The sequence below is a fragment of the Hordeum vulgare genome, chromosome 5H, assembly GCF_904849725.1.
Source record: "Hordeum vulgare subsp. vulgare chromosome 5H, MorexV3_pseudomolecules_assembly, whole genome shotgun sequence".
NCBI classification, from domain to species: Eukaryota; Viridiplantae; Streptophyta; class Magnoliopsida; order Poales; family Poaceae; genus Hordeum; species Hordeum vulgare.
In genome coordinates this window covers 579,817,855-579,832,419 of record NC_058522.1, presented here as the reverse complement: position 1 = coordinate 579,832,419, position 14,565 = coordinate 579,817,855, and the positions used below count along the sequence as shown (strand labels likewise).

The 14,565-nt window shown below is 44.5% G+C and overlaps 1 protein-coding gene across 1 annotated transcript; it reads right to left on the bottom strand.

The window, feature by feature from the left end:
* Positions 1–2,624: 2,624 nt before the first annotated feature.
* On the bottom strand, positions 2,625–4,936 carry LOC123395118. The gene is made up of 2 exons (XM_045090053.1): positions 3,904–4,936; positions 2,625–3,655 (listed from the first exon to the last, which is right to left on the bottom strand). The coding sequence occupies exons 1-2, from the start codon at positions 4,871–4,873 to the stop codon at positions 3,624–3,626; spliced, it is 1,002 nt and encodes a 333-aa protein (XP_044945988.1). The 5' UTR covers positions 4,874–4,936; the 3' UTR covers positions 2,625–3,623.
* Between the last annotated feature and the right edge of the window lie 9,629 nt (positions 4,937–14,565).

The following is a 14,565-nucleotide window of genomic DNA, read 5'->3' as shown; positions in this document are numbered from 1 at the left end:
CGATGACCGGCATAAGGTGGTCAGTTCAGTGATCTTCCTTGGCGTCGTCGTGCCTAGTTTGTTGTGTTGCTATTATTCAAGGGATTGAAAAACTTCACTGCTTCAACCGATTTATGTGTAAGACCAAGGTGCAACCCCTGAGGATGAGATGAGGACATTAGGGCTAGCAGCGGTGACCTTGAGTCTAGGATGAGGGGGAGATGGGGGGCATTGCGAATGGCCGTAGCCAATGGAAACGAACCAGCATCTTAACTAATGCGCTGGGTGGGAAGGGTTGTCGATTCCAAAAAAAGTTCGGTCTTTGGAGCTTGGTATCAAAGAGCAGGGCCAGTGGATCGACTGTTTTGGCGTCCAGGCTTCTTTTGCAATGATGACGATGTAAGTGATGTCAGCGACGTGGCAATGTTTGAGGTAGCCGTCTCTTCAGAGGTGTGTCCTCGGGATTGCCTCGATTTGTTTTTTGTTGTGAAGTTGAATCAACGGCGGTTGGGGTCCCCGTGGCATACGATGACTAGGTCCGTTCGGTGATCTTCCTTGGTGTCGTCGTGCCTAGTTTGTTGTGTTGCTATTATTCAAGGGATTCAAAAACTTCACCGCTTCAACCGATTTATGCGTAAGACCAAGGTGCAACCCCTCAGGGTGAGATGAGGACATTAGGGCTAGCAGCGGTGACCTTGATTCGAGGATGAGGGGGAGATGGGGGGCATAGCGGATGGCCGTAGCCGATGGAAACAAAGGAGCATCTTAACTGATGCGCTGGGTGGGAAGGGTTGTCGAATCCAAAAAAAAGGGTTGGGTTTAGAGGGATGAGGGTGAAGGGGCGGCTTGTGGAGGAGGGATGATGAGGTGGTACAACACCGCCGCCGGCCACGGTAGGAGGTGGCAGGCGGCTCTGTTGACACCAGATGGAGGTACTCCGGGGTTGAAGGAAGAAGATGGTTCGAGGAGGAATAAGTCTCCTAAGGCCTAGGATTTCCATCCAACAATCTGCGGCAATTCAACTGGATGCACGATGTTTCACAAGCAACAAGGTCACCCTCTTTGATTTAGCCAAAGAATGGGAGAGTAGTGATAATTTCAGTATCATGATCTTTTTTTCAATTTTGACGTGGCGGTATGACAGCAACATTTATACTTTCATTTAATGTCGTGCAACAATCAACAACAACTTTATTTATATCAGAATCCCACAAATTCTTAAAAAATCTACTCCATTCGTATCTAAATATAAGTCTTTTTTGATATTTTACTATAAACTACATACAGATGTATATAAAAATATTTTAAAGTTTAGATTTATTCATTTTGCTCCGTATGTAGTCGGTAGTAGAATCTTTAAAGACTTATATTTAGAAACGGAGGGAGTATAAACTAATAAAAACAACGAAACCCAATATAGTTGCTTATTGGTCGCTGTATATGTTATTGGTCGCTGTATATGTTTTACTTTCATGGAGAATTGTCAAAATCTAAGCATGGCCCTCACCATTTTACGGGTTTATTTGGGTTCATATGAACGGAGAAAATAAGAAGAAGAAAAGCAGGGAGAAATAAATATTCCAAAAATGCTAATAAGCTTCTACAAAATTAAAATCAATAATACTTTAGACAAACATTTGGCAAAAAATCTCGAAATCCATACAGAAGTTACAGATTTTGAGGCTTTGTGAGATAATTACGTGGATGTCAATGACACAATAGAGTACTGCAAAGGTGAGTGAATTCAACCAGCCTGCTGTTTCCTTAGCTCTATAACAAGCTTCAGCGTAACCCTCACAATCTATAATCAAACATTATTCATATACTTATTTCAATATAGAAGGTGGAGCCCTAGGGCGCCATTTATTGCAAATTCAAACACATTTTACACCTATGACTTTGAAGTGCTTGTGAAAAAAGTTGCTCAGCCCTGCGACCTGACCTGAAGTGACCTTATGTTCAAGTCAGCTGATCATAATGGACAGCTGAAGTGCATTACGAGGAGAGCCGGCAGCAAAACATAGCTTCCAATGATCATGATGTTAGATCCTGTCATGTTCTCTGCAAATGTAGATTCCAATGCATGCAGCAAGTTCGGAGAGGCATGTGCAAAAGAAGAAAACAAACTTAAACCTGCAATGTAATAACATAGTTTTAAAATGTAGATCCTGTAGTTTTAAAATTTGAATGGGTGGCTCCCAGAGGGGATCAATTATCAACATCTATCATTGCTCCTGCCAGTTAATCTTGCTGCCCAGCGGCACCTGTCTCCAATGCTGAATTGCTGATCACTGCATAATAACATAGTATGAATATCTCCATCCTCCTACATGGGCATCGCAGTCTACTATTATTCCACTCTACATGGCCAAAAGTATTCAACAAGTAACTGACAGTTTTGTCGACCTGCTGAAGCAACAAAAACATGTATGAGATCTTACACCGTTGACTACAAATTCAGTTTCCATGCTATGCTCTTTTGACTACAAATTCAGTTTCATTGCTATGCTCTTCAGCAACATTGCTTTCTAAAAAAAAACTACTGCAGTGACATCAGCACTTGACAGATAGCACTAATGTTTTTTAGGGTGACAGATAACACTAATTAAAGCCACACAAGATTAACTAGGATACATCAGCAGACCAGCATGCAGAAACCATCATTATATCAATTCTTGGATGACAGAACAACTAACCCTGGATATACTTTCATCATCTCCTCAGCTCAGCAATGGACATCCTTTGAGATGAATTTAAAGAATGCATCAGAGCTGGGAGAGCAAATAGTATAGTTTAGAAAAGGGTAAGACTAAGCTACTGTCTACAGAAACAACAGAGCACATCTCTCATGCTGCAAGAACATAGAGGTTCATTAGAAGAAAACCAATTCACTCGCTACTGTCTATATTTTTCTGAACCACCACTATCATCTTCGTCAGTTGGATAGTTATCTGTTGCCTACTGAATCTGAATTAATTTTGCAACCTCAGTTGGAATGAGAAGAGCTTTTGCTTCTGCCTGAAGAGGAGACCTGACAGAAGCACAACTTGCCATATGATCATGATGTTGATCCTATGATCACCCTGCTCTCTGCAAATGCTGATTGCTAGCCTACACCAGGTTGCAGAGAGAAATTCTTCCAGGAGCATCTGCAACAAACTTAAAATCTGCAACGTTGAAGCGGGTTTTAATGGTAGCTCCCTGAGGGTGGTCAGTCATCAACATCTGATCATCAACACTAACTAAATCTACAAGATTAATTAGGGCACATCAGCATGCCAACATGCAGAAATCATCATCGTATCATCTCTTGCGCATGTTCTCTTCAATGGAACATCTTTTGAGATGAATATAAATTATGGATCAGAGTTGGGACAGCAAAATGTACAGTACATGGCTACTAAAAAGAGAGCACATAGCTGACGCCGCAAGAAACTGATGGTTCATTACAAGATAACTCATTCATTCGCTTACACATTGCTACTCACGGGGAAATTATAAGCTTAGTGGCCAAAGCCAACAACAGTATGAAAAACAAGCACCGGTGCACAAAACCAACTACTAAATAGCGATTACCCTTCTAGCCTCGAATTTCTTCTTGATGAAAGTGGCCTCCTACCCCAAGCATACTCAACCATACATTGTCAGTGCGCCACATCACCAGTGATCACTTTTTCTGCAAGCGAAGTCGTTTGTCGGTGTAATTCCAAAAAGGAGATGACATGATATTATATAAATTGCCAAATTAGTAAGCATAATTAGTCGTAATTACATAGCACTCAGAATTTGCAGGCATATTTCAAATATAACTTTCAATTTGATTATGCATTAAGTGTTTTGTTTGTCCCACTAACTAATATGGAGTATCCCATAAGAGTTGTTCCCGAATCAAAACTGAGAGAACATATACAAATACAAATATACCTTGTGGATTGTAGAAACTCATGTACGGAATCAAAACATAAAGCTTTTCTCTCTTCTGTATTGTCTTCCACCGTAATGTCTTGAGATTAAGCTCGTAGTTGTCAAGGCCCGTGTTCACGAAAATGGTATCACCGCCCTCCAGAGATCCAATCAGTCTAAGTCTTTTATTGGGAATTTGAAGGGGGAGATGGTTATTAAGATGGATGATAGTACGCTGAGTCCATGACCCAATTCCGTCAGAATCTCCATGTCTTGACCACAATTGGAGGGTTACCTGGTCCACATGTGCAAACCCCAGACTGCCATCCTCCATGGCCATGAGGATAGCGGCATTGTGACGGATAGACCCAGCCAACGGTGCATGAATCAGCGATAAGCAGTTAGATCCCAAGTCGTACTTGAGAATTTCTATGTGATCATCTTGCTGATACATGAGGTTGACGTAAAGTGCGTCTTCCAGGAAGACAGGGGCGATTTCGTCCCAGAATGGAGTGTAGTCACCAACATGAAGAGGAGAGCACGGCTCGCCCCACTTATCAAGACCAGAATGAGAGCACGGCTTGCTCCGATCAGTCGTCATCGTCATCGGCATCGACACGCATGCCCTTGCAAAGCATTCGCCATCATCATAAGTCGTACCGATGAAGGCCACCTGGAAGGGGCCTGCGTGGCACGCACGGTGGTCACAGCCGGCCACCGCACAGAGCACCACTGCCGCATAGATGCTGCCGACATGGCCGGGCTGGTCCAGCTCCCTCCGGCAGCCCGTCATGGGGTTCCAAACGACGAGGGAATCAGGGATGAAACAGTCATCGGCGAGGAGAACGCGGCCATGGCGGCAGTCCCACGCAGCGTAGCGGAACTTCTCCCAGTCGTCGTCGGGAATGCGCGCACGGAATTTCGTGGTGGGGAAGAAGTACGGGTCGTTATCTTCGGAGATGGAGCGCGAGGAACAAAGGAAGCCCAGCATGGGGGGAGCTCCATGGAAGTCGCGGTACCGAGCATGGAAGCAAGGGTCGGAGAGGAGGGCGAGCCAGACCTTGCTGACGAGGGAGGCGCAAAGGAGGTGCTCGGGCTCGTCCGGCGGGAGGCGGAAGAAGACCTCCTCGAGGAGCTCGTCCGGCAGCGGCGGCGGCGGCGGCGGCGACATGGTGGGTGGATGCGGCCAGGGTTTCGGAGATGGGGAAATTTTGCGGCGGGTGGGAGGAGAAGAAGTATGGAAAGAGATCTAAGAAGGTGTTTGTTTTGAGTGACTTATTGGTTTTGGGACTTAAAAAAGTCCCTATAAGTCTCACCTAAACCAAACACAAGGGACTTATTGGGACTTATTATGGTGATTTGGGACTTATCAAATAAGACTCTCTAGTAGGAGCTTATTGGGACTTATTGCTGGTTAGGCCCGCGGAAAAAGTCTCCCGCATTGATCCAGTGGCCGCCGCCCTACCCCTCGTCGCTCGCACCGCCCTACCCCTCGCCGGTCGCCGCCCCAATCGCCGCCGGCCCACCGGCCCGTCGCCGCCCGGTCCGTCGCCGCCCCCGCCCCGTCGCCGCCCGGTCGAACAAGTGTTATGAACAATTGTTATTTCGGTTGTCACTATTCTGCAATTCATTTGTATGAACAAGGGTTATGTGAACAAGTGTATTTTATTAGGTGCAACATGGACTTGTAAGTCCCTCTAAACAAACAGGTAGGGACTCGGGACTTATAAGTCCCTGTAAACAAACAGGTAGGGACTTATGACTTATAAGTTGGGACTTTAAAAAGTCCTAGGACTTATGAAACAAACAGGGCCTAAGCTTCTCTCTATTACTCACGGAGCAGGTAACCACCGACCCGTACATCCAGGGATATGGGAGACATCGTGCCGCACATACCTGGCCAAACGGGCCTGGCACGGCCCGGCACGGCCCGGCCCGCCGTAATCGTGTCATGCACGGCACGGCCTGCCTGAGCCCGATTAATATACGGGTCGTGCCATACCGGCCCGCATGCCGATCTCCCAGGTCCAAGCACGGCACGTGGTCTAATCAGATCGACCCGCGACACGCTAGGCCCACGGCACGTTGATTTATTTTGATTTAAAAAATAAAACAGGGCAAAAAAAAATCATCTCCCGCGCCCATTTTCCGCGCCCCCTCCCTTTCCCGCCCAGCCGCCCCTGCCCTGCTGACCGCGCCCAGATCTATCGGCCCAAGACGTGCCCCCCGTCGGCCCGCCTCGCTCCCTCCTAATCGGGTCGTGTCGTGCTGGCACGCGGGCTCGGGGTGGCGGACCGGGCACGGCCCACGGCGTGCTCACGCCTGGCCCGAGCACGATTAGCCCGTGCCGAGCCAGGTCCGTCTCGTGCCTAGCCTGCGGGCAGCCGTGCCGGCCTGTCAGGCACGGCCCGTTTGGCCAGGTCACTGCCGCACATACCTGGCCAAACGGGCCTGGCACATCACGGTCCGCACCGTCACGTTTACTAATCGGCCATGTCGTGCCAGCCCGTGGGCTGCGCCTTCACGCCCAGACATGGTCCGATTATTAAACGAACCGACATGTTGGTCTGATTAGCACACTCAGCTAGCTATCCATATGACTAGGTCATGCAGTTAACCAACATCATACCTGGCCAAATGGACCGGTATGGAAAGAGACCTCAGCTTCTCTCTACAGTACTTGGTCATTGCATTTATTACCAGTTTACCACCAGGAGCGCCTATTTTTTTGATGATCTTAACAATAGCACAAAAACCTTAAGGAAATCAAAATTTGACTGGTTTCTATCTCGGCAAGAACCCAAAAAAAAATGTTTTCCCATGATATTTATCGTTCATGGAGTTTGTTTTTGTCAAATAATTCAAAACCAGTGTTCGTTTGGTTCTAGAAAACCAAGCAGTTTTTTGAACCCTGATGCCGATTTTATACTTTTTCTAAGGAAAATAAACTTTTAATTTTCAGTTAAGTTATTAAAGGAGAGAGGAAGTTCAGAATTTTTTTGGTATTTTGCTTTATGAAAAAGAGTAGTGAAAAACTGCCTATGCGAATTCAACATTTGACAAAAAGAAAAAAGGATGGTGCTATTCTTTCATATAATGTTAACCAAGTAAATTCTCCACATACGGCAGCACCAATCATTTCCTTCAGCTTAGCATGCGAATTCAAACTCCAGCATACTATAGTTCTTGGACAGAAAAAAGAATCAGCTCTTTGAATTGTAGTGTTATAATTAGTGATAATAGAACAATGAGGATCAAGTCAAACAAAAACAGTAGCAAGGAAAGACGATAGATGCAATAGTCTAAACCTGTAATTAACCTATGATTATATCCTTATGTAAGCAATCATAAATTTTTGGAGCAATTTATTCTGCTCGTCCATGCATGATGTCATTTCAACCACATTATACAATCCTTATACATGATCAATTGGACTTATCTTTTACTGGTGTGGTTCTTGTTGAGAAGTTGTTTGTAGAGTCCCACAAAATTGTTTGTAGCTTCTTAGTAAGAGTTTAGTACTGGTAGTTGATTACACAAGCAACGACCTGGTCTGCAAAGAAAAAGCAAACTTAATATGAAATTAAACTGCAGTTCGTGTACGGACAGAAGCATGCATGCATATGTTATCCTGCATTTCATTGCCTGAAGTGTTTATTCCTAATTAATTGGCTCATGCATGCATACTGGTTTGCAACGATGGAGCCAGCTCTTTCAGATAGAATTTGAGGCGTTGGACCGACTGCTGACCAGATCTGAACCTACTTCAGATTTGAGACAGGTTAAGCTTTCCATGCCGCAAGTGTGTGTACATGTACAGTGGAAGAAGAAATTTCACATCAAGTGAAACGGATCTTATTGAGCGGATGCATTATTGCACTCATATACATTTTCTCTACTCTTTGATAGTGTATAGTACAATCCATTGCTTTAGTCTAAAGATGGCTACAATTTGAGAGGAAATTAATGTATGTTAGTGGTGATACTCAAAGTATAACACTGAGCTATTATCAACTCGGTAACAAAAATACCCAGACGAACGCATGCTTCTGTGTTAAGAATATACATTGACCTAAATGATTAAATTTCTAATTAAGCTAATGAGTGGGCAAATGCTATTAAGTCATCTAGCTCGGCCTAATTAACAGAACTGCTAGTAGCTATTCTTGTAGTACATTAGCAATATGCGCTTCACGACCATGAGAGTTTGGGGCACCATTGTATCTGAACTAATTTTAGAAGGAAAACAACACAATTAAATTTTTCACAAAGTAAGTGTCACTTGTATGCTATGCACCGACCATAGATGATCCTGCTTCTCCTAACTCTCAACTCTCCATGCCAGAACAAAGCCAAAAGTTTCAGATCACACTATTCATTATCTGGAAGGATAGAAAGAGGGGAGAACAGCAAAAAATGTAGCCTTCTATTTTCCAAGTTTCATTGAATAGAAAGAACGCTATTTTGTTTAACGACAAAAGAGAACAACTCCAATTAATGAACAAACTAAACTAAAGACTACCTTGTGATCCTTCAAAAAATATCCAGGTCCCAAAACATGAAGACAACCTTGTGATTATTCTAAAATTATTCACGCCCCAAACCATGAAATAAAGCGCTTTCCAGGTCCATCAGAGGACCATATGATGGACCATTGCTCGTGTCCATATGTTCCGTCACTTCCATAAAATCGCAACTAACTGCATGACAAAGAAGAATTGGACCAAGTAGTAGTAGCAGTATCTACTAACCATGTCAAGCTAAATGTAGTCTACTTGATATAATATGATCTTGAAACATAAACATAAATCGGAAAGGGACCATGATGTGCAAAAATCGTTATATATATATATGAAAATCATAATCATAAATCACATGAGACATACTTGTGCAAAACTAATTCCATGAACTGAATAAACTGTGTAGCAGAAGAGCGAGTAAGCTTTGTCGAAAGGACCATCTCGGCAATGTAAAGTTGGTGTTCAAAAGTTGCTATTAGTAAGGAGTAGTGCAGATTCAGTTTCTGGTCGAAAACAACAATGGTATGGACTAAATCTTTCATGCACAACTCGGGACAAAAAAAATTTAGTGAAGGTTCAAATATGTGTTTAGTATATACATAGTTTTGTGAGAAATCTAACTATTTAGTAGTAGAAACATATACCTTATCCCTCTGCTGTCTGTAGCTGATTAGATGCTGGTTTGTAGGATACATATGTCAAAGATAGACTCCAACAACCTATTCACAATAACAATCGGTGTTTCTTCACTGTTTAACAGAATGAAGGGGTAGTAATAGTAATAGTCAGAGAAATAATCTTGCATGTCTAGTTCATAGGGTGATGATACCATGATTCAAATAGAACTAAAAAGTATTTTACTATGATAATCAAAATTAATCATAGTGGATCTACAGTTCAGAAAGAAATGGTTAATTTGGCGCAAGATAGATAACATAATTCTAAAAAATTATAGAATTTTGGTCAAAAACGAAAAGCAGACAACCAACAAACCGCAAAACAATTTCGTTAGAGGAAATAGTAAATAAAAATACCTCTTAAATTGTAGAATTGTTATGGCGGTGTCACAACTATCTTAGAGCAAGTCTAGTAGAACCCTCAAACCCTTAAATTATGAAAAATAACCGTTTTTTTACAGTTTTCGTCGACAAAACGACGTAGACTAGAACCCTTAAACCCTTAAACCCGTAAAAAAAATAAAGGTCGAACCCGCAAACGCCATCGCAGCCTGTAGAAGTGAGGGTTGGGGGGAGAAACTGTCCCCGACCTGCACTCCACTTCCTCTCCAGCGCGGGAGGGAAGTTTCAGCTCCCTCCCTCGATCCGCCGCCGCCGCCTCTCCGCTCCGGCCGCCCCTCCGCCGCCCCACCCCGGCCACCCTCCGCCGCCGCTTCCCCGCCCCTCCGCAGCGTCGCCCCGTCTGCCCCGTCCGCATCGCCGCAACTGCCGCCGCGCCGCCCCCGCCGCCCCTCCGCAGCGCCGCCCCGCCGCAGCGCCGCCCCGTCCCCGCCGCCCCTCCATAGCCCCGCAGCGCCGCCCCGTCCCCGCAGCGCCGCCCCGTCCATCAAGGAGAGGATTTCGCGTGGGGAGAGGATTTTGTTCGTTGAATAGGAGAAGCGCGTCGTTCCCCTCGGGCCTCCTCCAGCGGCAGCCTGTTCTATGAAGAGGAGAAGAGCGCCCCGGAGCAATTTTTCCTGAGGTGCAGCCACCCCGTTCCTCCTCCAGCGGCCAGAGCAGCCCAAGGTAACGCCCCTTCAGTATATACTAACAATTACATGGAACTATGCAATGCTCGATTGCTAATTTTTCTGAAGTTTCAGCAATATCAGTATATTATTTCAGTAGTTTCAGTATATTACTGTTCTTGCCTGTCCAAAAGAACCCAACTTCAGGCAACAATATGGCAAGATCCGGCATATATACTATATACTTGGATTTCAGTATATATGTATTAAGATTTGAGCTGAATGTGTTTCTTTTTTACAGTTACTGGATGGGTTTACAGTATATATATATATTTGGATTTGAGTAGTTTCAGTAATACTACTGTTCTTGCCTGTCCAAAAGAATCCAACTTCAGTCAACGATATTTCAGTAGTTTCAGTAAATATATATTATGATTTGAGCTGCGTCGATGTTCTTGTCAATTTTGTCTGTTTGGAGGAAGAAGACTCGTATGGAAGCCATTCAGCATACAAGTTCTCACCTTTGTCCTGCAAATTTCTTATCTTGTTGTCTGAATTCCGTTTTGGATATTTGCAGGGGATCTCTTTCAGAGTACAGGAGTTCAATCTTGGTCTTTTTAGTGGGCTTGCCATACACAGTCATACTTTTGAGCTTGAGCAATGACGTCTGGAAGTTTACTAAGTGCATAACTGCAAACCCACTTATCAAGAGTTGAATGTGTTTCTTTTTTACTTTCAGTCACATTTGATGGGATATATACTGAAGTATTGTTTAGTTAAGGAACAACCACATATGATGAAATGTGATGAAATGTGTGATATATGAATGACAGTTTTAAGGTTTGGGGTTGGGGCAAAGACTAGAACCCTCAAACCCAACCCTTATAACGGAATATTCCGTTATAAGGGTTGGGTTTGAGGATTCTAGTCTTTGTCCAGTTTTTCAACCCTTAAAAATGTCAAAAATGTGCAATTCTCAACCCTTAAAACTTATTTTTGTTTTAAGGGTTTAAGGGTTCTACTAGACTTGCTCTTACTACTGCACAAACCTGTAAAAAGTCAGATGGAGGGAGAGGAGGGGAGAGAATGGTGTGTAAAATATATCCTTTTTAAAAAAACTTGCATACTTTTTTATGGGATTTTTTTTAAATGTTTAGGGGTAACTGTTTACTGTTGTTCGGAAGCACACTGCATACGATGTTTCATGTGCACGGGGTAAGTGTTTACGCGCACGTACGGGGATGTTGCCGTGTATATACAAACAGTAGGTGATGAAAAAAATTCAAGTGTTTATTGGTTGCTTACTGTTCACACCCCTGTTTATTAACGTCGACGTTGCCGTGTATATACAAACAGTAGATGCAAAAAAAAGTCAAAAAAACCAGAAAACGCAAACCCTTCCCGGTTTAGTATATTGTACATATTACTCGCGGAGCAGCTACATGGGAGGTAACCACCGATCCGTACATCTAGGAATATGGGAGACGTCGTGCCGCACATACCTGGTCAAACGGGCCTGACACGGCACGGTCCGCACCGGCACATTTACCAATTGGGCTATGCCGTGTCAGCCCGTGGACTACGCCTCCAGGCCCAGACATGGTATGATCATTAAACGGACCGGCATGTTGATCTGATTAGCACACTCAGCTAGCTATTCATATGACTAGGTCATGCAGTTAACCAACATCATACTTGGTCAAACTGGTCGGTCCGACACGGCCTGTCATAATCGTGTCATGCACGGCCTGTCACGGCACGCTTATTAACCGGGTCGTGCCGTGCCGGCCCACGTGCCCGGGGTCAGGCCCAAGCACGGCATGAGTCTTAAACGTGCCGGCCCGCAGCACGCTGGGGCACGCTGGAAACGTGTGCCGGGCCGATTGCATTTTTTCGAAAAACAGACCAAAAAAACCAGAAAAAAAATCCAAAATATATATAATTTGATATAGTATTATATGGGATAAATTTAGAGTTTTATTAGCGCCTGCCTCATTAAATACCATAGAAGTAAAAGAGTACAAGCCATTCTATAAAAATACAAAAAGATGAAAAGATAGAGAAAGGGAAAAAAATACAAATACTACATTACATGCCATGCTTTGGATTTCTAGAAATCCTTTAACCTTGCCCTGCAGCCGCAGCTATAGCCACCGCCTCGGCTGCCTCCTTCACGTGTGCCGTTATGTGCCTATGGTCAGGAAAATGCCAAGATCTATAGTCAGGAAAATGACAAGATCTATGGTCATGAGAGGTGAGGCCGGTGCGCGCCTGCGTGGTCTGACATCGCGAGAGCATCCCTGGGGATGCCGGCACACGGCTCCGATGCTCGGGATAGCAAGGAAGGGCCCTTCCAGTTGTGGGCGCAACAAATCTGGTCTCCAGTGGGCGCGTCGGCGCATCTGATGCTTGGTTGCAGCTTGGAACCATGGTGGTTCTTGGCATCGGTGCAACGCTCATTTTGTTCTGTGTCGACATTGTATTCCGTATGGCACATTGGGTAGCGCTGCGTGTGGTGGCTTTGTGTCCGGACAACCATTGATGGTCACCGCGAGGTACGGTTAGCTGTAGCGAAAATCAGTGCTTCTTCATCGATGAGCAGCTTCGATGCTGGCGGTGGTTGGTCAACGTCACTTCGGGATGATGTTCGACTGAGGTGGTGTGGGAGCTTGGAGACCCGGTCCCGGCTCTATGGCATGACCAGCGATGGCGAAGGATGTGGCCATCGTTGACCTTCCTGGAGGCATCGCTACTATGCTCCCGCACCCCTCATGTGCAGATCTTGTCATCATGACCTCTCCGGGGAAACTCTTGATCTTGTGTGATCACACGATGATGACACCTTGGTGTTGTTTTCCTTCTTGGGTGCTTCGTCTTTGGAGCTTGGCATCAAAGAGCATGGTCGGTGGATCGACGGTTTTGGCGTCCAGGCTTCTTTTGCAATGATGACGGTGCAAGTGATGTTGGCGACGTGGCAATGTTTGAGGTAGCCGGCTCTTCAGCGGTGTGTCCTCGGGATTGCCTCGATTTGTTTCTTGTTGTGAAGTTGAAGCAGCAGCGGTTGGGGTCCCTATGGCATACGATGACTGGGTCAGTTCGGTGATCTTCCTTGGCGCCGTCGTACCTTGTTTGTTGTGTTGCTATTATTCAAGGGATTGAAAAACTTCACCGCTTCAACCGGTTCATGTGTAAGATCAAGGTGCAACCCCCGAGGGTGAGATGAGGACATTAGGGCTAGCACCGTTGACCTTGAGTCTAGGATGAGGGGAAGATGGGGGCATTGCAGATGGCCGTAGCTGGTGGAAACGAAGGAGCATCTTAATGCGCTGGGTGGGAAGGGTTGTCGAATCCAAAAAAAGGTTGGGTTTAGCGGGATGAGGGTGAAGGGGGCGGCCTGTGAAGGAGGGATGACGAGGTGGTGCAACACCGCCGCCGGCCACGGTAGGTCGTGGCAGGCGGCACTGTTGACGTCAGATGGAGGTACTCCGGGGTTGAAGGAAGAAGATGGTTCGAAGAGCAATAAATCTACTCCATTCGTTTCTAAATATAAGTATTTTTAGATATTTTACTATAAACTACAGGATGTATATACAAATATTTTAAAGTTCAGATTCACACATTTTGCTCCGTATGTAGTCGGTAGTAGGATATTTAGAGAGACTTATATTTAGACACGGAAGGAGTATAAACTAATAAAAACAACGAAACCCAATATAGTTACTTATTGATCACTGTATATGTTTTTCTTCCATGGAGAATTGTCAAAATCTAAGCTTGGCCCTCACCTTTTTATGGGTTTATTTGGGTTCACATCCAAGGTCAAAAACCATCTTGATTTCAGATACCAACACTTCATATGAACCGAGAAAATAAGAAGAAGAAAAAAAAGCAGGGAGAAATAAATATTCCAAAAATGCTAATAAGCTTCTACGAAATTAAAATTCATAATATTTTAGACAAACATTTGGCAAAAAATCTCAAAATTCATACTGAAGTTACAGATTTTGAGGCTTTGTGAGATAATTACGTGGATGTGAATGACACAGTAGAGTACTGCAAAGGTGAGTGAATTCAACAAGCCTGTTGTTTCCTTAGCTCTATAACAAGCTTCAGTGTAACCCTCACAATCTCTGACCAAACACTATTCATATGCTTATTTCAATATAGAAGGAGGAGCCATTTATTGCAAATTCAAACGCATTTTACACCCAAGACTTTAAAGTGCTTGTGAAAAAAGTTGCTCAGCCTGGGCATCATTGGACACTGCATAACCTTGTGACCTGAAGTGAGCAATAAATGCTCCTCCAAAGAGTCTCTAGCAAAATTATGTTCAAGTCAGCTGATCATAATGGACAGCTGAAGTGCATTACGAGGAGAGCCGGCAGCAAAACATAGCTTCCAATGATCATGATGTTAGATCCTGTCATGTTCTCTGCAAATGTAGATTCCAATGCATGCAGCAAGTTCGGAGAGGCATGT

What these genes read in the sequence shown, in the direction of transcription:
- LOC123395118 (XM_045090053.1), bottom strand. Translation starts at nt 4,873, where the DNA reads ATGCTGGGCTTCCTTTGTTCCTCGCGCTCCATCTCCGAAGATAACGAC. An exon ending in GAGTTTCTACAATCCACAAG is followed by an intron (nt 3,656 to 3,903) that starts GTATATTTGTAT and finishes CTTCGCTTGCAG; the next exon opens with AAAAAGTGATCACTGGTGAT.